Source organism: Rhinopithecus roxellana, chromosome 15, assembly GCF_007565055.1.
Source record: "Rhinopithecus roxellana isolate Shanxi Qingling chromosome 15, ASM756505v1, whole genome shotgun sequence".
In the NCBI taxonomy this organism is placed as follows: Eukaryota; Metazoa; Chordata; class Mammalia; order Primates; family Cercopithecidae; genus Rhinopithecus; species Rhinopithecus roxellana.
The window spans coordinates 19468763-19494396 of record NC_044563.1 but is presented as its reverse complement, the minus strand read 5'-3'; the positions used below and the strand labels follow the sequence as shown (position 1 = coordinate 19494396).

Genomic DNA, 25634 nt, shown 5'->3' with positions numbered 1-25634 from the left:
TCAACTATGCAATTGAGTATTAAGATATTAAGTGGGAATTTTGAATCGATTGGTTAAAGTTCTCTTTAGAGCATCTTTTACTTCTTTGTTCCTTAGGCTGTAGATCAATGGATTCAGCATAGGAATCACCAGGGTGTAAAACACCGAGGCCATTTTATCAATAGCCAAAGTATGACTGGACTTGGGTTGCAAGTAAATAAATAACAATGTCCCATAGAACACGATCACCACTGTCAGATGAGAGCTACAGGTGGAGAAGGCTTTGTACCTCCCTTCCCTTGAGTTCATTCTGAGAATGGCCACTAGAATAAACGTGTAGGATATGAGAACAATTGAGAGGGAGAAGAGCAAATTACAGCCGGAGAAGATCAAAATGATTAATTCTAATTCATTTGTGTCAGAACAGAGTATGGACATCAGAGGGATACAGTCACAGTAAAAATAGCTGATTATGTTTGAGCCACAGAAGGACAGTTTAAATAACTTAATTGTGAGAAATAGTGACACAAACGTGCTATAGAGATAGGGAACAATTACCAGCACCCAAAGTACTTTCTCTGCCATGATGATCACATACAGAAGAGGTTTACAGATGGCTACGTAGCGATCATAGGCCATTGCTGATAGAATAAAGAGCTCAGAGATGATGAAAATCTCAAAGAATGCTAGCTGAGTGGCACACCAATTGTAAGAAATTGTATTTTTGTGCACTATGAAGTTTTCTAACATCTTCGGGGCAATGACAGTGGAGTAACCAAGATCAGTAATTGACAAATGTCTGAGGAAAAAGTACATGGAGGTGTGTAGCTTGGAGTCCAAGTAGGTCAAGATAACCATGCCCAGATTACCTATCACTGTGACCAAATATATGATGAGGAAGAGTCCAAACAGTGGAGCCTGCAGCCCAGGGTTGTCTGTAATCCCCATGAGAATAAATTCAGTCACCTTGGTCACTGCCGTGTGATTGTGTTTTACCATGTGGCTCATCTTGGTAACCTGTGCAAACTAGAAAACCAATATTTATTATATTTGAAACATTATCTTCTAAGAAAATTAACAATATGATATATGAGCAATAGAGGTATTTCCTTTATTTCAAATTCTAAATAGAGTCTCCTCTTCCCATCAGGTCAAAACCACACAAAGCTACAGTCACATTCATTAAAACGTTGGTAAAGTGTGAATTAAAAAGGTCAAGGTATTTTGAAGTTGTTGTTTTGATGTAGCTACTATGACCCACTTTTTTATGACCCAGAGTCATTTTAAGTATGTAAAAGTAGCTACCACTTTTGTTTCTGCTTACCACAATTTTCAGGTAATTTGTAAAACAAACATCTGTACATTAAACTTTACATTTTTGCTGATCATTGAAAAAAGCAAGACAAGAATTTCAAAACTGTTGATGGAGTAATGAATTGGACAGTAGGAAATCTCTGACCATTATATATATGTCAATACTTCTGTCTATAAATTCAACTTGTTTACCAAAAACAAAATTTTATGCCATAATTTGAGAATTTTGTTAATAATATCTTAATCTGCATTTGCCACATCTGAACTTTTTGCCTATTGAACTGCTCCTTCTAGTGAGCAATTGGGGGATGTATAAGCCCCCAATTATACATCCTTCTTCTGCAGAAAAAAAAAAAAAAACTGGCTGTTCTTACAATTCATGAATGTTTAAGAGAGAATCATAAAAAAGGGCTCAGTGGATAGAGAAATACAAATGGATATCGAGAAATACAAATGAATATCAAGAATTTAAGGAAATCCATTGTGTGCTAGGTAATTTTGCAAGTGACTTGCAGATATTAACTCATGATCTACACAATAACTTTAGGAAGTAGGCAGTAATATCAACCCCATTTAAAAGAAAAAGAAACTGAGGCACAAAGAGTTGGATAATTTAACAAAGATCTTTCACATTATAAGTTGTAGTGTCAGGATTCAAACAAAGTCATTCTGCCTTCAGAATATGTTCTCATAAACACTCTAACACACCACTTCTCCATTAGAGATACCCTTCATTGGTAGGAAGTGAGAAGGAGACAGGAAAGACACAAGGTAAATAATGATAGATAAAGATCTTTGTTAAAATAGATGACTGAACATGAAGTAATTTGAAAGCTAAGGTGGCATAAATAATGACCAGCCCCGAGTACTGGGGACTGTATAACAGGTCTGTCTGCACATCCTTCCTATGGATGACAGAACAGTATATTGCAAGGGAGGCAATAGTTTTGCAGAGAATAGGACCCTTCAAGATTTTTGGTGACAACCTGCTTTAAGGATGTACCCTTAGAAATTTTCTAAGACCAATGTTTCTGCTTACCTTAATGGGGAATCTGCTTTGCTTTCTACTGCTTTAGGCCTTATAAGTGGCTACAGAATGGATTTAAATTTTTTCTACTCCCTTAAGACTCATTGTGTTGAAGTATTAATCTGACTCAAGATTAAACAAATTGTACGTAATTACCCGAGGGAAAGTACCTTGAATATCTGTTGATTATTCTCTGAATGTTTTATTAAGAAAAAGTCATAAGTACTTATGCCTTTGTCTAACTGAAAAAATAAATTATGCCATATCACTAAAGACTGGAAATCACAAATGCCGTTTTCAGCATTGCATGCAAATATTACATATATAATCCCCAAAAGTCATAAGTAAATGAAGTAATGAATTTCTAGAAAAAATGTTATGTAATATTTGATAATACATCCATTGACGGCATAGATTTTGTTGAATATATAATTATAAACTGACATAAAACAATGTATTATAAACTGTATTAGACTGAGATATTTTATTAATTGTATTGTTTATGGCAAAAAATTAGTGGCAAATAATTTCTTCATTTGTTTATAACGTATCATTTATCTCTGGCTGTTTTTAAGAACTTTTGTTATTGGTTTTCAGAAATTTGACTATAATGCATTTTAGTATAATTTCCTTTCGATTTACCCTACTTGGAATTATTTTAGCTTTTTGTATGTCTAGGATTTTGTTTTTTTTAAATACATTTAGAAAAAGATTCTGGCCAACATTTTTTACTGTGTATTTTCTGCACTATTTAATCTCTTCTTTACACTTAGACTTAAAATTAAACATGACTTAAATAACTTATTGTTCTACAGATCACTAAGACTATTTTCATGGTTTTTGTTCAGTATATTTTTACTCTGGCTTTGTTTTCAGTAGTCTTCATTGTTGACTGTTTAAGTCATCTTTTGTTCAGTTCCTAATCTGCCATTGTTCTCATTCAATGTATATTTTTCACATCTAATACTGTATATTTATGTCTAGAAGCCCCATATCTATTGTTTCTTAAATCTTCATTTTTTTCCTCACAATGCTAATGTTTTTGTTAAATCATTTAGTTTACTGAACATGTTTATAACAGTTGTCTTAAAGCCCTTGCTTGCTAATTCTATCATTATACCATTTCAATATCTACTTGAATTATCTCCAAGATAGGACCACATATTCCTGCTTTCTCAAATGCCTAGTATTTGTGATTGGATGCTGAATATTGTGAATTTTGTGTTAATCAGTGCTGTATATTTTTGTATTTTTTTTGAAAGAATATTAAGTGTTTTAAACAAAGATTAGTCAGCAGTATTTGATACTTGTTTCCAAGCCCTCAGAAGCATTTGGAGTAACATTTGCCTCTGAAATCTCTAGTGGAGTAACATTTGCCTCTGAAATCTCTAGTGGGTGCCTAGTTGTTGATCAAGGATGATACATTCCAGCTTTTTTGGAACTAGAATGTCTTCCTTCTCAGTGTGACACCTACGAATTATTCAGCTTAAAATTCTTAGCTCATTCTTTGAAAAGCCTTGTGGACATTTGATATAGCCATGCATAATTTAGAGTTCAGCCACAAACTCAAAGAGAACTTGAAATGGAGGAAAGGATGAAAAATAATAACAAAAATATTCCATGTAAGAAACAAATAGCAATAAGTGGAAAGTATGCCTTCCAACATATGTAATTACTTTTTTTTTTAACTTTCAACTTTTATTTCAGATACAGAGATACACATGCAGGATTGATACATGGGTATACTGCATGATGCTGGGGTTTGGGGTATGGATCCTTCACTCATGTAAGCAAGCCTAGTACTGAATAAGGAGTTTTTCAACAGACACCCTTGCCTGCTTCTCGCAGTCCACACTGTCTATCGTTCCTATGTTTATGTTTAAGCTCCCACTTAAAAGTGAGAACATGCAGTATTTTGTTTTCTGTTTCTGCTTTAATATGGCCTCTAGCTGCATCATGTTGTGGCAAAGAACATGATTTTGTTCTTTTTATGGCTGCATAGTACTCCAGGGTGTATATGTACCTTATTTCTTTATCCAATCCACTACTGATGGGAACATAGGTTAATTTCATGCCTTTGCTATTGTGAATAGTGTGATGATGAACATAATGTGTTCATGTGTCTTTTTGGTGGAATGATTTATTTTCCTTTTGAATGTATAGCTGATAGTGGAATCGCTGGGTCAAATGGTAGCTCTGTTGTAAGTTTTTGGGAAATCTCCAAACTGCTTTCCACAGTGGCTGAAATAATTTACATTCCCATTAGCAGTGTATAAGCATTTTCTTTTCTTGGTAGACTTGCCAGCATCTGTTTTTTTTTTTTTTTTTTTTTTATTCTGTAATAATGGACATTCTCACTGGTGTCAGATGATATCTTACTGTGATTTTGACTGGCATTTCTGATTATTAGTAATGATTAGCATTTTTTATCTGTTTGTTGGTCACTTGTATGTCTTCTTTTGAAAAGTGCCTGTTCATGTACTTGGCCCATTTTTTAGTGGGGTTGTTTTTTGATTGATGGTTGGTTTAAGTTCCTTGTAGACTGTATATTAAACCTTTGTCAGATACAGTTTATGAATATTTTCTCCAATTCTCAAGATTGTTTACACCATTGATAGTTTATTTTACTGTGCATAAGCAATTTAGTTTAATTAGGTCTCACTTGTCAAATTTTTGTTTTTGTTGCAATTGCTTTTGCAGACTTATCCAAAAATTATTTTCCAAGGCTGAAGGGTTTTTTTGTGTCTCTGTCTCCTTCAGTTCTGCTCTGATCTTAGTTATTTCTTGCCTTCCACTAGCTTTTGAATGTGTTTGCTTTTGCTCCTCTAGTTCTTTTAATTGTGATGTTAGGGTGTCAATTTTAGATCTTTTCTGCTTTCTCTTGTGGGCATTTAGTGCTATAAATTTCCCTCTACACACTGCTTTAAATGTGTCCCAGAGATTTTGGTATGTTGTGTCTTTGTTCTCATTGGTTTCAAAGAACATCTTTATTTCTGCCTTCATTTCGTTATGTACCCAGTAGTCATTCAGGAGCAGGTTGTTCAGTTTCCATGTAGTTGAGCGGTTTTGACTGAGTTTCTTAGTCCTGAGTTCTAGTTTGATTGCACTGTGGTCTGAGAGACAGCTTGTTATAATTTCTGTTCTTGTACATTTGCTGAGGAGTGCTTTACTTCCAATTATGTGGTCAATTTTGGAATAAGTGTGATGTGGTGCTGAGAAGAATGTATATTCTGTTGATTTGGGGTGGAGAGTTCTGTAGATGTCTATTAGGTCCGCTTGCTGCAGAGATGAGTTCAATTCCTGGATATCCTTATTAACTTTCTGTCTCGCTGATCTGTCTAATGTTGACAGTGGGGTGTTGAAGTCTCCCATTATTATTGTATGTGAGTCTAAGTCTCTTTGTAAGTCTCTAAGGACTTGCTTTATGAATCTGGGTGCTCCTGTATTGGGTGCATATATATTTAGGATAGTTAGCTCTTCTTATTGAATTGATGCCTTTACCATTATGTAATGGACTTCTTTGTCTCTTTTGATCTTTGTTGGTTTAAAGTCTGTTTTATTAGAGACTAGGATTGCAATCCCTGCTTTTTTTTGTTTTCCATTTGCTTGGTAGATCTTCTTCTATCCCTTTATTTTGAGCCTATGTGTGTCTCTGTATGTGAGATGGGTCTCCTGAATACAGCACACTGATGGGTCTTGACTCTTTATCCAATTTGCCAGTCTGTGTCATTTAATTGGACCACTTAGTCCATTTACATTTAAGGTTAATATTGTTATGTGTGAACTCGATCCTGTCATTATGATATTAGCTGGTTATTTTGCTCGTTAGTTGATGCGGTTTCTTCCTAGCATTGAAGGTCTTTACATTTTGGCATGTTTTTGCAATGGCTGGTACCAGTTGTTCCTTTCCATGTTTAGTGCTTCCTTCAGGATCTCTTGTAGGGCAGGCCTGGTGGTGACAAAATCTCTAAGTATTTGCTTGTCTGTAAAGGATTTTATCTTTCCTTCACTTATGAAACTTAGTTTGGCTGGATATGAAATTCTGGGTTGAAAATTCTTTTCTTGGCCAGGCGCGGTGGCTCAAGCCTGTAATCCCAGCACTTTGGGAGGCTGAGACGGGCAGATCACGAGGTCAGAAGATTGAGACCATCCTGGCTAACACAGTGAAACCCCGTCTCTACTAAAAAAATGCAAAAAACCAGCCGGGCGAGGTGGCGGGCGCCTGTAGTCCCAGCTACTTCGGAGGCTGAGGCAGGAGAATGGCGTGAACCCGGGAGGCGGAGCTTGCAGTGAGCCGAGATCGCGCCACTGCACTCCAGCCTGGGCGACAGAGCGAGACTCCGTCTCAAAAAAAAAAAAAAAAAAAAAAAATTCTTTTCTTTAAGAATGTTGAATATTGGCCCCCAATCTCTTCTGGCTTGGAGAGTTTCTGCTGAGAGATTCACTGTTAGTCTGATGGGTTTCCCTTTGTGGGTAACCTGACCTTTCTCTCTGGCTGCCCTTAACATTTTTTCCTTCATTTCAACTTTGGTGAATCTGACAATTATGTGTCTTGGAGTTGTTCTTCTAGAGGAGTATCTTTGTGGCATTCTCTGTATTTCCTGAACTGGAATGTTGACCTGCCTTGCTAGGTTGGGGAAGTTCTCCTGGATAATATCCTGCAGAGTGTTTTCCAACTTGGTTCCATTCTCCCTGTCACTTTCAGGCACCCCAATCAGACGTAGCTTTGTCTTTTCACATAATCCCATATTTCTTGGAGGCTTTGTTCATTTCTTTTTACTCTTTTTTCTCTAAACTTCTCTTCTTGCTCATTTCATTCATTTGATCTTCAATTGCTGATACTCTTTCTTCCAGTTGATCAAGTCGGTTACTATTGAAAGGGTATTTCCTATGTTATCTTCCAGGATTTTTATAGTATTAAATTTTACATCCATCGTGAGTTAATTCTTGTGCATGGTGAAAAGTAGTGAGTACAGTTTCAATATACTGCATATGGTTAGCCAGTTATCCCAGAACTATTTTTTGAATAGTGAGTCCTTTCCTCTTTTTTTTTTTTTTTTTTTTTTTGTCAGTCTTGTCAAAGATCACATGGTTGTAGTTGTATGGCTCTGAGTTTTCTCTTTTATTCCAGTGATCTGTGTGTGTGACAGTATCATGCTTTTTTAGATTACTGTAACCTTACATTATAGTTTGAAGTTCAGTTAAGTGATGTCTCTGGCTTTGTTCTTTTTGCTTAGGATTACTTTGGCTATTTTGGCTTTTTTGACTCCGTATGAATTTTAGATATATTTTTTGAATATTTTTTTCTAATTCTATGAAGAATGATGTTGGTATTTCAATATGAAGAGCACTGAATCCATAAATTACTTTGACAATATGGTCACTTTAACAATATTGATTCTTCCAGTCTATGAGCATGCAATGTATTTCCATTTGTTTGTGTTGTCTCTGATTTATTTCATGAGTGTTCTGTAGTTCTCTTTGGGGTGCTCTTTTGCCTCATTCACTAGCTGATTGCTTGGTATTTCATTTTCTTTGTGGCTACTGTAAATGGGATTGTGTTCTTGATTTGACTCTTAGCTTGGACATTTAGGAGCCTTTTGGTGGAAGCTTTAGGGTTTTCTATATAATCATATAATCAGTGAAAAGAGATAGTTTGACTTCTTCTATTTCTACTTTTATGCCTTTTTTTGTTGGTGGTGGTGTTCTTGCCTGGTTACTCTGGCCAGAACTTCTAGTGCCATGTCAAATTGGTGTGTTTGGAGTGGGCATCCTTGTTTTATTCCAGTTCCCAAGGGAAATGGTTTCAGCTTTTGCCTTTTCACTATGATGTTGGCTGTGGTTTTATCATAGATGGCTTTTATTATTTTCGGGTACATTCCTTCAATGCCTAGTGTGTTGAGGGTTTTTATCCTGAAGGGATGTTGGATTTTATAAAAGGCATTTTCTACATATATTGAGATGATTGTATGTTTTTGTTTTTAATTCTGGTTATGTGCTGAATCATATATATTGATTTGCATGTGTTGAGAAAGCCTTGCATCCCAGGAGTAATGCCTACTTGATTATGAGGTTTTAACTTTTAGATACGCTGCTAGATTCAATTTGCTAATATTTTTTGAGGATTTTTGCATCTATATTAATCAAGGATATTGGACTGAAGTTTTCTTTTTTTGCTATGTCTCTGCCAGATTTTGGCATCATGAAGATGCTGCATTTATAGAATGAGTTAAGGAGGAGTCTCTCCTCCTCAATTTTTTGGATTATTTTCAGTTGAATTGGTACCAGATCTTTGTACACCTGGTAGGATTAGGCTGTGAATTCATCTAATCCAGGGCTTTATTTTTTGGTTGGCAGGTTTTTCTTTTCTTTTCTTTTAAACTGATTCAGTTTTAGAACTAAAACTTTGTCTAGTCAGGGTTTTAATATAGTCCTAATTCAACCTTAGGATATTATGTGTTTCTAGGAATTTATCCATTTCATCTAGATTTTCTAATTTGCATGCATGGAGGAGTTCATAGTTTTCTCTGAGGATGTTTTATATTTTTATGGGAATAATGTAATATCAAATTTTCATCTCTGATCTAGCTAATGGTCTATCAATCTTAATTTTTCAAAGAATCAACACTTGGTTTAATTGATCTTTTGTGTAAATATTTGTGTCTCAACTTTGTTCAGTTCTTCTCTAACTTTTCTCCTGCTAGCTTTGAGGTTGGTTTGTTCTGTTTTTTGTTTGTTTTTCCCTAGTACTTGTAGGTGCAAAGTTAGACTTTTGTTTGAGATCTTTCTAACTTCTTATTGAAGGTATTAAGCACTATAAACTTTCCTCTTAATATTGCTTTAGCTATATCCCAGAGATTTCGGTAAGTTGTCTCCCTATTTTCATTCCTTTAAAAGTATTTTTTTTTTAAGTTTGTGCTTTAATTTTAATTTTGATGCTAACCTAAGAGTTATTCAGAATAAAGTTGTTTAATCTTTATTTTTTTATTTTGAGGGATCTTCTTGATATTAATTTCTATTTCTATTGCATTGTGGTGTGAAAGTGTGCTTAGTATGATTTTGATTTTTTGAAATTGTAGAGACTTGCTTTATTACTGAACATATGGTCAATGAGAAGAACATCTACTCAGTGGTTGTTGGGCAGAGTGTTCTGTAGATGTCTATTAGGTTTAATTGGTCAAGTGTCAAGTTTAAGTCCAGAGTTTCTTTGTTAGGTTTCTACCTTGAAGATCTGTCTAATGCCATCAGTGGGGAGTTGAAGTTTCCAGCTATTATCCCATGGCTAAATATTTTCATAGGTCACGTACAACTTGTTCTATGAATCTCAGTTCCCCAAAGTTGACTGCATATTTGTTTAGGATAGTTAAGTCTTCTTATTGGATTGTATACTTTATCATTTTTTTATATCTGTCTTTGTCCTTAATTGCTATTGTTTTGAAGTCTGTTTTATCTGATACAAGAATAGTGACTCCTCTTTGTTTTTCATTTGCATGGTAGATCTTTCTTCATTCCTTTACTTTGAGTCTGTGGGTGTTAATACATGTGAGATAGGTATCTTAAAAATAGCAGATGGTTGAGTCTTTCTTTTTATTCGGCTTGCCACTCTATGTCTTTTAAGTGGAGCATTTAGCCCATTTACATTCAGGATTAGTATTGATATGTGAGATTTTAATCCTGTCTTTGTGCTCTTAGCTGGTAGTTATGTAGACTTGATTATGTAGTTGTTGTATAGTGTCTGTGGGTTGTATGCTTAAGTGCATTTTTGCTTAAGTGCATTAAGTGTCATTCTTTTGATTCCATGCTTAAGACCTCCTTGAAGACTTTTTGGAAGCCTGGTCTAGTTGAAACAAACTCTCTTGTCTGTGAAGGATTTTATCCTTCTGAAGTTAGTTTGGTGAAATATGAAATTCTTGGTTGGAATTTTTTTTTTTTTTTTGAGACTGCTGAAAATAGGCCCCAATTTCTTCCAGTCTTTAAGATTTCTGCTGAGAGGTCCGTTGGTAGGCGGATGAGGTTCTCTTTATATTTGATCTGACCCTTTTCTTTGGCTGCCTTTAAGATTTATTTCCTTTTGCGTTGACCTTGGTGAATCTTATGACTATGAGTCTTCGGGATAGTTTTCTTGTACAGTATCTATCTGGTGCTGTATTTCTTGAATTTGCATATCAATTTATCTACCGAGTTTAGGGTAATTTTTAAGGACTATGTCCTCTTATGTATCTTCCAAGTTGCTTATTGTCTCCTTCTTTCTCAGGAAAGCTAATAAGCTGTAGATTTGGTTTCTTTATATAATCCTATATTTCTCAGAGGTTTTGTTTATTTTTAAAATTATTTTTCTTAGCCGGGCGAGGTGGCAGGTGCCTGTAGTCCCAGCTACTCAGGAGGCTGAGGCAGGAGAATGGCGTGAACCCGGGAGGCGGAGCTTGCAGTGAGCTGAGATCCGGTCACTGCACTCCAGCCTGGGCGACAGAGCGAGACTCCGTCTCAAGAAAAAAAAAAAAAAAAAAAAAATTATTTTTCTTTTCTTTTTAGACTGAGTTGATTCAAAGAACTGGTTTTTGAGCTCTAGGATTATTTCCTCAGCCTGATCTATTCTGCTGTTAATACTTCAAATTGGTTCTTTCTTAAAATGTCTGTATCATCTTTAAGCTCTTAAACCATTCTACTGAATTTCTTGGATTCCTTAGATTGGGGTTTAAATTTCTTCTGAATCCTGATTATCTTTCTTGCTACCCAGATTCTGAATTCTATGCACGTCATTTCAGTCGTTTCTGACTAGTAAAAAACCATTCCTAGAAAGCTAGTGGGCTCACTTTGAGGTAAGGGGACACCCTGGCTTTTTGAATTCCTAGAGTTCTTGAGCTAATTTTTTCTCATCTGGGAGGACTGTTGTTCCTTTAACTGTGATGCAAATTGAGTATAGTCAGTTGACTTTGTTTCTAGATGTTTTCAGAGGGCCAAGACTCTATACAGAATATTTATTTGTGGCTGAATTCTTGCCTTTTGTTTCACAGGAGGGTATAATAGCAAAATATTTTTGGTGTTGTAGTTTGGACTACTATCCAGTAGATGATGCTTATGAGTAATGGCCAGTAGATAAGCTCTGACTCAGCAGAAGGCTATGGGTGTCCACATAGTGGTCATAGGCCATGGTGATGAGATGAGAAGTTCACTGATAATGAACATAATAAAGAAAGCCATCTGCATGGTACATGCATAACATGGAATGGCATTTTGAGCCACAGCAAAGTTTACTAGTATCTTGGGATAAATGACCTTAGAATTACCAAGATCAGTAAAATTCAGGTACCTGATTTAAAAAATATATAGGTGTTGTGTAAACACTCAATGGGTTGAGTCCACATTGTTCAAAATGATTATGCAGTCTTTGCTCACCACTGTGAATGCGTAGATGATGAGGAAGACCCAAAAAAGGGGGAGCTGCAGCTCAAGCCGCCTTGTGATTTCCATCAGAATGAATTCAGTAAGCACTGTTAGATTCTTTTGGTCCATTTAGTCCAGTTATCTCTTCCAGAAAGAAACAGAGTGGTTGTTATAAGTTTTATGCAATGTCATCCAAACAAATTATAACATTTGTAGACAAAAGGTGTTATTCATAATAAGAAATAAACATTATTTCCACATCTGATCCTAAAACTAAAAAAAAAGAGAAACTTCTACTTCTACTATCAACAGAAGCGACCCATATTAAATACACACATAATTATGATGTAGATTAAACTGTAAATATCAATAATGTTTGGAACACATCAATTGATAAAATTATATAGGTATTAATATAGAAATGTTAGACTTCATTACACGGTGGCACACAGTTTTTTTTTTCTAATATACTTCCATATTTTCCAAAGAATTCTTATGGAATTGTGATATTATTAAAGAGTGAGATAGAGATAGCATGAAGCTACTGGAATCTAAATTTTAGTTTCCCTCATTGGCACTTTCTGGATAGGAATTTAACAATAAACTCACAAGTAATATCTCTTTGTAAAAATTCCCAAAGCAAAGATATTTTAACCATGACCAATTAAGGCCACTTTCTCTCAAAATTCTGACTTCCACTTCGTCACACTTTATCTGACAAAACAGTGCATTAGCATATCTGCATATCTGCAGGCATTTGTAGAACCCAGCTAACAATGGATTGAGTTAATGATACTTTGATGTTTAATAGGTATATTTATATGGTTCAAAATCAATGACATTTATTATTAAATAATGCTATCTCTTTTGGTGTAGGAATATTCACTAAAAACACCCTTACCACCAAATGTGCAGAGATTTGTCTGGAATTTCATATTATATAGATTTTATGATTTTTTGCCCATTGGTTTATGACAAAATTTGTATTATTGTTTCTTTTAAATATTTACATATATTTCAACTTAAATGTATACTTTTATTTTTGAAGAAAAAAGAAAAACTCCCAAACTAATATAAGCTTAATGATTACCAACATGTGCATCTATTCCTACTAAAGTATGTTTTATGTCAATATATAGGAATTTTGAATATTTAATTTTGTTTTATTTCCTTTAAAATAATAATGTGAAAATAACAGAGTGTAGAGGGCATTTAAAAGTACTGAGCATTTATTAACATCACATATAAATTACTGTTTATTTCTAATATTGCCCAATAGAACGCAGATCATTACTATGTAAATAGGTGATTTTCAAACATTTCTGTGATAAGCACTGGTCCTCTATTTAATTAATGTGGGACATGAGCAAAACAAAGAGGAACAGGTCTGATTGAGGTTAGTAAAATCTGCTTTAGCCTAATCTCTTTCTCTCTCCTCTTCTACCATTCCGTTTCTCCTCAATGAAAACTTGGAACTCTGCAATCATGAATGTTAGAACAGTAGTTGCATTTTAAAATATTTAGTCAAATAAAATATAGAATTTAGTTACAACTTCATGGAATGCCAGCTTTAACCCACACAACTATCAAGTAGAAACTTCTGGGAGCCCACCACAAGGTCCAAACCTATAGCTTAGAGGAGTTAGAGCACTCTCACCTTGTGGAAGTTGGCAGCAACTGATGAGTTTTATGTGTAGATCTTGCTGTTCTGATTTAGGAAGCAAGGACAGGGGAGGAGAGCAAGACTGGAGATTGGTCAGCTGCCTGCAACCATTCTTCCCAGGTGAAACTGTTTGTTTTTTCTTCATTGAATTCCACTCTGTCTTTCTGGCTTTTTCCTCTCTTACAAGTAAGAACCGTAAGTCCAGCATTTTTGAAAACGTTATTTTGAACTAACAAGATTTCAGGGTATGCCTTCAAAGGGTTTTATTGTAGAATAGGAGATGCAGTGTACTGAACAGAAGAATTCAGTATTGCAGCCACAGTGTCACTGCTTTGAAGTGTTTAAATTTTGCCAATAATTCTTCGTTGGGAGAAAAGCTGAGTATTGGGAGAGAAGCTGAGACAGAGCTTGCATGTCTGCTAGACTTGCTGGCTCCTTGCTTTTAGCACTCCAGTTATCTCAAGCAGCCATATGTTTCTCATTCACTTGATACACTATTTCCTTTCAACGCACACATCCTCACCACCTGTTTGTTTGAGCGCCAATAAATAGCAGTGGCCTCCCAGCGCTTGGGGCCTTCACAGCCTCCATACTCAGGATGGTTTCTGGTCCCAGTTTCTCTCTCAAACTGTCTTTTTCTCATTCCTTTGACTGCGTCGTACTTCGTTGCCCCCCCGCCCCCACGACCTGGTGTTGGGTCTCATCACCCCAACATTCCTGGTGCCCAATGTGGGGTGACAAAGACCCCGGTGAAGGAACGCTAGAGCCAGTGAAAGCGGAGGATGCATTGTCAAAGGACACCGAGGAGGTCTAAAGAAGCTCTGTGGGAAAACAGTGCTCTGAAGAACCAGGGTAACAATGGGACGAAGTGAAAGCAGACACTCGGTTTATTTAAAATTTTTTAAAGCATTTGTTACGAAGTGGGGGAGGTAAAAGTTAGTACTCAGAGTTTGTTACCACTTTTTAGTACAGTAAAGCTGTTTGCCCATGGTTCCTGGAACAGGGAACTATGGAGTTGGATGAAAGGGAGAGAATTGGAAGAGATTTTCTTTAAAAAGGTGTATAAAGAAGGAGCAGGGACAGGTACCCTGAAAGTGCTGCTGAGGGAAGGATACCAGAGGGGCCCGAGGAAGCCTAAGGCCATCCCCCTGAGCACGACGAGTCTGTCCCTTCCCTGAGAGCCCCCCCTGCCGCCACGGTCCCATGCCCCCAGGACGACCCCCAGGTCAAACCCCAAGTCCCTGGCCGGTCCAAGCCCTGGCCTCCGGAGCTGTGCCGCTGACAAATCGGAGCCGCCCCCATGAGCGCAGGAAATGCGGAAAGGCGGCCTCAGCCGGTGCTGGGCTGCAGGGGCAAGCGGGTTGCGAAGTGCCCACGGCCACAACTCCCCCGGAGAGACCGGGGAGGCTGAGCGCCCTTGAGTGCTCCAGGCAAGTGCACGAGTGGCTATAGCTGTCCTGCTGCGACTACCTTACCTGGGGCAGCCCCCAATAGTCCTGGCAGAGCTTCCCTTCGGGCAGCACTGCCGTCCCCACAGCTGGGCTATTACAACCCCTTCTACTTCCTGAGTCCTGGACCGCGGGCCCTGACCCGGGGATAGCTGCAGGCATCAGCACCTGGGCTCCAGTGGCAGGCCTGGGACCCCGGGCTTTTCATGTGCAGGCGTCCCTGTGGGCCAGTCCGTTGATGAAGGTAGAATCCACAGCCCCTTCCTGAAGCCTGAGACCGGGCAACAGGCAGGCAGAGAATGTTATTCCATCCTTGGTCCACCATGGTGAATTTCTTTATTCTCTTCTTTGAAAAAGCAGCCATTGTCTTAAGCATTATGCACCTCAGTGGGATAAGGGATATCTCTAGGTGTGCTATGCATTATATAATGGAAAACATAGATAAAGACACATCAATGGAAGACTTGCAGAAAATGATGGTTGTGGCTCTTATATACAGATTGTTAGTTTGTTTCTATGAGACAATTTGCATCTGGGGAGCAGGTGGAGCTACCCCAGGGAAGTTCGTGGTGGGGCTTCGAGTTGTGACATGTGATACATTAGTGCTTATTGCACTAAGTCGGGTTTTAGTGATTCCTTCCTCAAATGTTAGCATTACAATGTCCACTACATGAGCTTTGATCAAGAATTTTTCGATTGCTTCTTTTTTCCCTGCTTGCATCACACTGCTGTTTTTTCAGCATAATCAAACAGCCTATGATATTGTGGCAGGAACCACTGTGGTAAAAAGAAATGGGGTCAGATGATGCCCCCAAAGCCCTGATTTCCACACGTTATAATGACAAGACTAAATTGTGTATCAAGGCCATCAGTATCCCTGGGTTACACTAATTAATGATTTAGAAATTAAAGCAGTCACTCCAGTGTGATGCAGGTCACTACTCTGAAAGTGTATTGATTTTACTTAAATGCCAAAGAACTTTTCCAGAAGAAAAACCTATTAAATTCAAATATTAAAATTTGTAGATAAAAAATGCAAATGATGTATAAACAATGGACAATATATACTTTAAGATCTACGGTACTTTCTTAAGATCTAAGAATTTGCTGAAAGCATTTTCAGCTTTGAAATCTCCGAATGAAACTTCAAAATTTGGTTTATCCCAAAATAATGGAAAATGTCCAGTTGTGTTTTGTAAACATCTATATAACTCATCCTTTAGTTTACACTTCTGGGGAGCCACCAAAGAAGGTCCCATTGGGAGTTAAGGGACCCTTACCCTGAGGAACAGTTGGTCTAACAGAAGGTCTAGTCTAAATGTAAAAGGTGTTACTATACATACAGAAATAATTGACTCTGATTATACCAGAGAGATTCAATTAGTTATTAGTTCCTCGACTCCGTGTTCTGTCTCCCCAAGAGAAAGAATTGCTCAGTAGTTGCTGTTACCTTACATAAAGCTAGGAAGCAGCACAGTGAAAAGAACAGGAGGCTTTGGTAATACTAATCCAGCAGGAAAGGCTGTGTATTGGGTTAATCAAGTGTCTGACAAAAGACCTATTTGCACAGTAACTATTCAAGGAAAATATTTTGAAGGACTAGTAGATAATGGAGCTGAGGTCTCTATTGTTGCTATAAATCAATGGCCCCAGCACTGGCCTGAGCAAAAGGCATCCGTTGATATTGTTGGAGTAGGAGCTGCCTGGGAAGTTTATTAACGTTCCTTGATTTTACCACGTCAAGGGCCAGATGGTCAGGAGGGGACAATCCAACCTATCATTACACCTATTCCTGTCATTGTATGGGGTAGAGACTTATTGCAAAAATAGGGTTCTGAAATAACTTCCTACAGATCAGTATAGTAATCATAGTAGACAAATGATGAAAAACATGGGATATCACCTGGGAAAAGGACCAGGAAAAGATAAAAACGGCCAATCGGAACCTTTAGAATTAAGAGGGCAAACAGATCAGACCAGATTGGGGTGTCATTTTTAGGAGCAGCCATTGTTGAGCCTCTGGCTCCCATTCCTCTTGTTTGGCTAACTGTCAAACCCATTTAGGTGGAGCAATGGCCACGGAAATAGGAAAAACTGGAGGCTTTAAAAGAACTGGTGCAGGAACAACTGCAAAAGGGACATATAGAGCCTACTTTCTCCCCTTGGAATTCTCCTGTATTTGTCATTAAGAAAAAATCAGGGAAATGGAGAATGTTAACAGATTTAAGGGCTGCTAATGCTGTGATTCAGCCCATGGGTGCGCTACAACCAGGGCTGCCCTCCCCAACAATGATCCCAAAATACTGGCCTCTCATAGTGGTAGATCTAAAGGGTTACTTTTTTTCCATTCCTTTAACTGCCCAAGATTATGAAAAATTTGCTTTTACTGTTCCCGCCATAAATAATGAAAACCCAGTGGACAGATACCATTGGAAAGTATTACCACAAGGCATGCTAAATAGTCTTATTTGTCAAACTTATATCGGAAAGCTATTAAATCAGTTACAGAACAGGTTAAAAAATGTTATATCATCCATTACATGGATGATAGTCTGTGTACAGCTGAGACTGGGGAGGAACTGATGCGCTACAAACAGTAAAAAAAAAAAAAAAAAAAAAGGACTGTAAATGCGACAGAGTTAATTGTAGCCCCTAATAAAATCCAAACTTCTCCCTTTCAATATCTAGGAATGAAGGTAGAGCAAAGTGCTATTAAGCCCCAAAAGGTTCAAATTCAAAAAGATAATTTAGAAACCTTAAATGATTTCCAAACATTATTAGGAGACTTTAATTGGATTTGTCCAACTTTAGGCATTCCTACCTACGCTATGTCTCACCTCTTTTTTTACTTTACGAGGCAATTCTAACCTTAACAGTAAATGCTTCATGTCCAAAAAGCACTGGAGGAACTTCAGTTAATTGAGGAAAAAATTCAGTAAGATCAACCCATGACTGCAGCTGAATAACATCTGACAGGACAAAAGGAAAATAAAGGCTGGACAAAGATATATGGTAGAGGGATGCACATACAAAGAGCTGGGGAAAAGGAAAGATACTTTTATGGGGAAGAGGATTTGCTTGTGTATCTCCACGTGACAATCAGGTGCCTGTGTGGGTGCCCACCAAACATCTGAAGATCTATCATGAACCACAGCATGTGGTGGACCCACCTGTACAGTGCAAATTGAAGGCTTAAGAATTACTTTTTCGCTATACTGTTGCACCAGAAGGATAAGCCTCGATTTGCTTTCTCTGTGCCTTCTGTTAATCAGGGAAAGCCTGCTTCTCATTATCAATGGTAAGTTTTACCCCGTGGTAATTAACCAAAGGGCAGAAGCTGAGTTACAAATGTTTCAGCAATGGCATGCCTCCCGGCTACAGCCACAAAAGTTTTTGCTTCTGTTTCAGTAGATCTACTAACATGGGGGTGAGGGTATGCTTGTGTTTTTGCAGGAGATGAACAAACCACGTAGGTGCCCTGAAGATGTTGTACAACCATGGAACAGGCGACTGGAAGGACCCATGGATCCCAACCATGGACTAGGCTCCCCCAGTATGAGCCATGCTGAGAAATTGCTGGAGCACCAGGGTTTTACCTATAGATGCTTAATGGACAAATGCTTTCTGACTGAACTCCTCTCTACCCTGAATACAAGAGACCCTACTAATAGGTAGGCAGGAGTATCATCGTCCCTATTCAGCATGAAGAAGTTACAGAAGACAGATCTTCATCCTTCTGCAACCCCTAGGATTAAGGGTCCTCTTGTAAAAGGGAAAGAGGAGATATGTAGGAAGCATTCAAGCCAGAGAAACTCCATTTTGAATAAGGGCTAAGAAAACAAGCTGGATCACCAACCGGCAATTGCCTTGCTCAATTAATTTTTTAAAAAAAGAGGCCACTTTTTGCTAATAATGATAGCTGTGGTGGTTTTTACAAAAAAAGAGAAGTGGGCGTTGGGAGAGAAGCTGAGGCAGGGCTCGCATGTCTGCTGGACTTGCTGGCTTCTTTTAGCACTCCCCTTATCTCAAGCAGCCATATGATTTTCATTCACTTGATACATTGTTTCTTTTCAACCCCCACATCCTCATCACCTGTTTGGGCACCAATAAATAGCGTGGCCTCCCAGCGCTCAGGGCCTTCGCAGCCTCCACACGATGGTCTCTGGCCCACTTTCTCTCTCAAACTGTCTTTTTCTCTTTCCTTTGACTGTGCTGGACTTCATCGCCCAGACGACCTGGTGTTGGGTCTGATCACCCCAACAATTCTGTGTTTCTTAAGTGTCTTCATATCCAATGTCAGCATCTTCTGAAGATGTGTGAACTTTCACTTTGTGCATGATTCTTGCATAGAAAAGGGTATCTCTGGTCTCCTTTTAATATTTTAATCTTTATATTTTAAATGTAACAAGGTAGGGCTAAACATTAGGACAGATATAATACAAAAAGTATGCAAATAAATGACTGATTTTTCTATCTTCAGACACAGTAATATCAGAAATGTTTTGAGGTTCAGGGTTTTCTCAGTAACTTCATAAGTCTTAAAAACCATTCTATTTCAGTCTATGTTAATGATTCTAATGCCCATTGTTAAACAAAACCCCTCAAACAGAAGAAGCCCAGGAGGAAAAAGAAAGGACTAAAAAAATTTAAATTTTTGCATTTGGTGTCCTTAAAATTATTTTTAGTTTATAAACTATTGCCATAGAAATACTTATAAAATATTCTTTTTAAAATATTGAATTACATATTAACATATTTTTTATTTTTCAAACCTGGATATCATCACCTGTATTTTCTCTAAAAATTCTAACCTCAATACATCCTAACAGATGAGCTTACTTATAAATTTTTTAGGTGATTCTAACTTTCTCTTTACTTGAAATACCTAAACATCACATTCAACTCTCACAAAACAAATAGGTATAGGACAATTGTTCCAATTCATAGGATTTATTGCTCTCCAACACATTAGTTCAGAGAACTCCAATTAGCAGAGACGATACTGAAGTTTTGTAGTGTATTTGGAGGAATCGACTCTTGTTGACCATATGTGTCTATATCAGAAGTTAGTAGTCATAAGAAATGACCAGCCCTGGGTGATAATGAAAATATATGCCATTTCTTATCTCACCTTTAATGAGTTGAATTTTCTTCTCCCGGTTTACTTGTGCTTTGGATAGGAAGAATTAATGGTTTGACACGTTTTCTTAAAGTCCTTTTTGTTGTTTATTTATGTGTATGGTATAAAATAAGAGTTCAATTTTATTCCTCTTTTTCTTACTCTCTGAATTTGTGTGTAATTCCTCCAAATGATTTTGCCCAGATTATCTGAGACTTACAAATATTGTCTTTTTGTGCCTACTAATTACCTAGGACACCCTACACATTCACCAGAGGATAGATAAGGGATATCTCAAAAGCAACAACAACAATAAATGGTCTGTACAGTTCTGTGGAGAACCACATGACGCAAAGGACTTCACTCACTCACGCAGAGCCAACTATAAGTAACAGCTGAAAATATTTTGACATCACATTTAACTAAGTAAATCTGAGTTATAAAAGTAATGGTGAAATCATAAATGGTACTATCATCAAATGGAAGTTTTTCTTTTAATTGATTATTAAAAATATGTGGTAGGCACTAGGTTAAAATGTATTATTTAACCCACACATGTAAGATATTACTATATTCATATTGAGAGCATCAAACTCAGATAAACTAATTTTCCTGGAATCTCATTGATATTGAAAGGTTTGAAATTAAAGCGTCATATCTAAAGGAGTGATATATACACACACACATGTATTTCATAAATATGACATATCACATATGTCTTTTTCTATAGGAAACCTGTAACAATTGCTGTAATGCATTGTGTAGTGTTTTCCTTAATCATGATGGTTCCTGAACTGATCCCACAACTGTTGGATAATGTTCAGTATGACCTTATTGGGAGAAAATTCTAGTAAAATACTGTATGCCTCCTTTCCCATAACGTTTCATCCTTGTATTCTTCCCGTATGGCTTCAATATGTGATAGAATTGAGGAAAATGTACACAGTGAAATTTGAAACTCAACAAAATGACGATTTTTGAAGAAAATTATTTGTACTAAGTAAATCATTATGTAGAATATTTTCAACACCAGAAATTTCCTTTGTGCTCTATAATCCCCATCCTAGGACACTTCTATCATGGAATAATTTTCCAAATAACTCACAACACTATCCTCCCATCACTGGGCAACTGCTGCTTTGATTCCTATCCCTAGACATATTTTCTTGGTTTTTGAATTTCATGTTTGTTGAAATGTTCGATTCATACTCTCAATCTTGCTGCTTTTAGTCAGTATTTTGCTTTTGAACTTCATGTTTGTATTGGTACATGGTATTTCACTCTATGAATATACCATAGTTTTCTATCCATACCCCTATATTCCAGTTTGGGGATGTAAGAAAACTGCAATTGTATTCTCCAAATCTATAAAATTTTTTTAATTACTATTAAAACCCCTATACAAAAATATTTGTGGACACATGCATTAATTTTTCTTTGTTACAGATCTAAGAGTAAAATTACTAGATCATAGTATATGTATGTAAATTTAGAAGAAACTGACAGTTTTCCAAAATTGTTGAATTTTACATTACCACTAGTAATTTTTTGGAGTCCCATTTTCTCAACGTTCTAGCTGAATTTGATATAGAAATACTTTTTAGTATTTAAGTTAGAAATGGAAAATGGAATAAACTGGTATCTTATTGTGATCGTAATTTTCATTTACCTGATGACTAATGATAACATGTTTCCATGTACTTTTTGACCATTCGTATATATTATTTTTAAAGTGTCTATGCCTATTTTTATTTTTTTCTTGTTTGTTGATTTTCTTTTGATTATTTTATGTGTTCTGAACAAAAATTTTTCCGATTTTCATCTAAAAGTTTTATTGTTTTTATATTTATGTTTGTCTTTGTCTCAGAATCCTGCAATGATAAATCCAGAGCTGTTTTACCACTAGAAGACAGAAAGTTCTCTCTCCCTTGAGACCCTCACATATATGACATAGCTTTGGATGCCTGGAATAAGGTGGTTAGAAGATACCAGAGTTAATAATGCCATAATCCAAACTTGAGGTTCTGAAAAGAGCAGAACTAAGAACCAGCTTCTATTTCTACTTGAAGCCTTGTTCTAATTTTCATATACATTTGTGTATCAATCAATTTCAGATTCTATCTCAGACATTGTGTGTTATACTGGGGAGATGTCTGACTTTTTAAAAAATATACCTCTTAAAAGTGTTTGTTTTAGGAGGATTTATTTTAGGAGGAAAATAACATAGCTTGACTCAGCAAACTCTACCGTCGTCGACTGGCATTGAGTGCCTGCAGCTTTTCCATGTTCATAAGTCCAACACCAGGTGGAAGCCACCAAGGCCTCAGATTTGCCCCCACAGAAGCAATGGCCTGAGCTTCACCTTGTCACTTTTTATCCTTGGCTGAAGCTGTAGCAGCTGGGATGCAGGGCGCCAAGTCCCAAGGCTGCACAGAGCAGCGGTGGGCCCTGGGCCTGGCCCAGGAAATGATTTTTCCCTCCTAGGCCTTTCGGCCTGTCATGGGAGGGACTGCCATGAAGTTCTGTAAAATGCCCTGGAGACACTTTCCTCATTGTCTGGGCTATTAACATTTGGCTCCAAGTCACTTATGCAAATTTCTGCAGCAAGCTTAAGTTTCTCCTCAGAAAATTGGTTTTTCTTTTCTACAGCATGGTCAGACTGCAAATTTTCCAAACTCTTATGTTCTGCTACCCTTTTAAACATAATTTTTAATTTTAGATAATTTCTTTCTTCACACATATAAGCACACACTTTTAGAAAATGTCTTCCATCAAATAGACTAAATTATCTCTCTCATGTTCAAAGTTCTACAGATCTCCAGGCAGGGGTAAAATGCCACGTGTCTCTTTGCTAAAGCATAGCAAGAGTGACCTTTGCTCCAGTTCCCAGTAAGTTTCTCATCTCCATCTGAGACCATCTCAGTCTGGGCCTCATTGTCCATCTCTCCATCAGCATTTTGGTCAAAACCAACAAGTATCTAGGAAGTTCCAGATTTTCCCACATCTTCTTGTCTTCTTCTGAACCCTCCAAAATCTTCCAACCTCTGCCCATTACTTAGTTCCAAAGTTGCTTCCACATTTCAAGTATCCTTATAGCAATGCTCCACTTCTCTAACTACCAAACGTCTGTATTAGTCTGTTTTCAAACTACTTTAAAGAACTACCTGAGACTGAGTAACTTATTATTTTTTTTTTTTTTTTTTTTTTTTTTTTTTTTTGTTGAGACGGAGTCTCGCTCTGTCGCCCAGGCTGGAGTGCAGTGGCCAGATCTCAGCTCACTGCAAGCTCCGCCTCCCGGGTTTACGCCATTCTCCTGCCTCAGCCTCCCGAGTAGCTGGGACTACAGGCGCCCGCCACCTCGCCCGGCTAGTTTTTTGTATTTTTAGTAGAGACGGGGTTTCACCGTGTTAGCCAGGATGGTCTCGATCTCCTGACCTCGTGATCCGCCCGTCTCGGCCTCCCAAAGTGCTGGGATTACAGGCTTGAGCCACCGCGCCCGGCCGAGACTGAGTAACTTATAAAGTAGCTAATTGACTCATAGTTTACATGGCTGGGAAAGCCTCAGAAAATTTACAATCATGGCAGAAAGCAAAGGAGAAACAAGCATCTCTTTTTACAAGGCAGAGGAGAGAGACGTTGTGGGCACAGGAAAGTGCCCACCACTTTTATTAAAACCATTATACCTCCTGAGAACTCACTATCATAAAAACAGCATGGGGAAACCACCCCATAACCCAATCACCTCCCACCAGATTCCTCCCTTGACATGTAGTGATTACAATTCAAGAATAGATTTGGGTGGGGACACAGAACCTAGCTATATCACTACTTCAATCTCTCGCTATATATTTTTTAGACTATTTATGTCTGATTTAATCTTGGTAGATTGTATTTTGCTAGGAATTTATTCATTTCCTCAGTTATTCAATTTGTTGGCATATAATTGTTCGTAATAGTCCTTCATGATCCATTTTGAGATATTAATTGTAATGGCTCCGTTTTCATTTATAATTTTATTTTACTCTTCCCTTTGTTTTCTTTGTTAGCCAAGTTGAAAGTTTGCTAATTTTGTTTATTTTTTCAAAATGCCAGCTCTTATTTTTGTTAATTTTTCTATATTTTTTCTTTTTGGATTTATTTCTGTTCTGATCTTTTTTGTTTCCTTCTGATAGTTTTGGGATTGATTTTTTTCCATTTTTTTAAACGTTATGTTTTGGGGCATAATGTTAGACAATTTGTTTGAGATCTAAATCTGACCTCCACAGGCCACAAGTACCTGTTACTATATTATTATTTCATATATTGTATCATGTGTCCTAGTGTCTTAGCTGGGACTTGAAGAATATACAAATAGTTTCATCCTTATCAGGGAACTTATAAAGGTAAGATTAACTAAACACAATGTAAACTTATGCTCAAATATGACATACTGGAAAATGGGGAAAACACCACATACCATTGTGAATGACGTGGTCCTCATTGTTCCACAATGCACCAATCACATATACTGGAAATTATAATATAGTTCCTCCTGTTTCATGACTTCTGAAACTTCTCTACCTTGTGGCATGCCTGTTCAGCTCTATAATGGTTTACTCTGTGTCCAGGGAGTCTGAGGATTTACCAAATTGTCATCGTCCTTCCTCATTTCCCAGGAGGTGCCTTTCCCCTATTAAGAAAACAACCTCAATCTTTCTTTCTCAAAGACGATTGAACTTATTAGAATAGAAATAAAATCTGCCTAATTATTTCTTTGTCTTCAGCATATTACTGACTACTTAATGCTAATTTCTGGTATCCTCACAATCTGCAATTTATTACAACTCTACTCAAACTCAACTTTTTATGGCTTTCTATTTGAGCATAGACACTTTCAAAATGTCAAAATGGACTGATAAGTTTGCATTTCTGAGTCAATTTTATTTTTGATTATGTATTTTGGAACTTCATTTTATGTGTCACAGTTCACTGCTTTCATTTATTTTCTTTGAAAATATTTCATTGACAAATGTGTATTTGCAAGGTGCACAGTGTGTTTATATGTGTATGCATTGTGTAATGATTACTAAAACAACATTAATTAGCACATCTTTTACCACCCATGGCTCACCCTGCATGTGTGTGTGTGTTTGTGGATGTGTGGTGAAGACTCTTGCAATCTGCTCTTTCATGAAATTTCAAGTAAAAAGTTCAGTATTATAAACTGCAATCACCATGTGGTACACTGGATCCACAAATGACATTAAGAGACAAAATAGGGCCGGGTGCAGTGACTCACACACTTAATTCCAGCACTTTGGGAGGCTGAGGCAGGTGGATCACTTGAGGCTAGGAAGTTCAAGCCCAGACTGGCTAAGGTGACAAATCCCCACCTTTTCTAAAAATGCAGAATTAGCTGGGCATGGTGGCACACGCCTGTAGTCCTAGCTACTTGGGAGGCTGAGGCACAATAATAATTGCTTGAACTCAGGAGGCAGAAGTTGCAGTGAGCTGAAATCATGCCACTGTACTCCAGCCTGGGCAACAGAGCCAGATCCTGTCTTAAAATAGTGAGAGAGTGACAATATAGAGCCAGGCATGGTGGCTCACACGTGTAAGTCCCAGCACTTTGGGAGGCTGAGGTGGGCGGATCACTTTGAGCTCAGGAGTTTGATACCAGCCTGGGCAATATGGCAAAACCTCATCTCCGTGAAAAATACA

The 25634-nt window shown here is 37.3% G+C and overlaps 1 protein-coding gene and 1 pseudogene across 2 annotated transcripts; one reads left to right on the top strand and one right to left on the bottom strand.

Annotated features, from left to right (window-relative positions):
* LOC104672886 (olfactory receptor 8K1) lies at positions 1-1076 on the bottom strand. The gene has a single exon (XM_010376750.1). It carries the CDS (start codon positions 985-987, stop codon positions 28-30), a length of 960 nt encoding a protein of 319 aa, XP_010375052.1. The 5' UTR covers positions 988-1076; the 3' UTR covers positions 1-27.
* A 10656-nt stretch (positions 1077-11732) lies between these two features.
* LOC104672888 lies at positions 11733-15978 on the top strand (annotated as a pseudogene). Its single transcript, XR_749455.1, has 2 exons — positions 11733-11804; positions 14521-15978. The product of XR_749455.1 is annotated as a protein FAM8A1 pseudogene (transcript).
* The last annotated feature ends 9656 nt before the right edge of the window (positions 15979-25634 follow it).

Excerpts from the sequence above, each read along its gene's own strand:
- LOC104672886 (XM_010376750.1), bottom strand. The coding sequence starts at position 987 with ATGAGCCACATGGTAAAACACAATCACACGGCAGTGACCAAGGTGACT.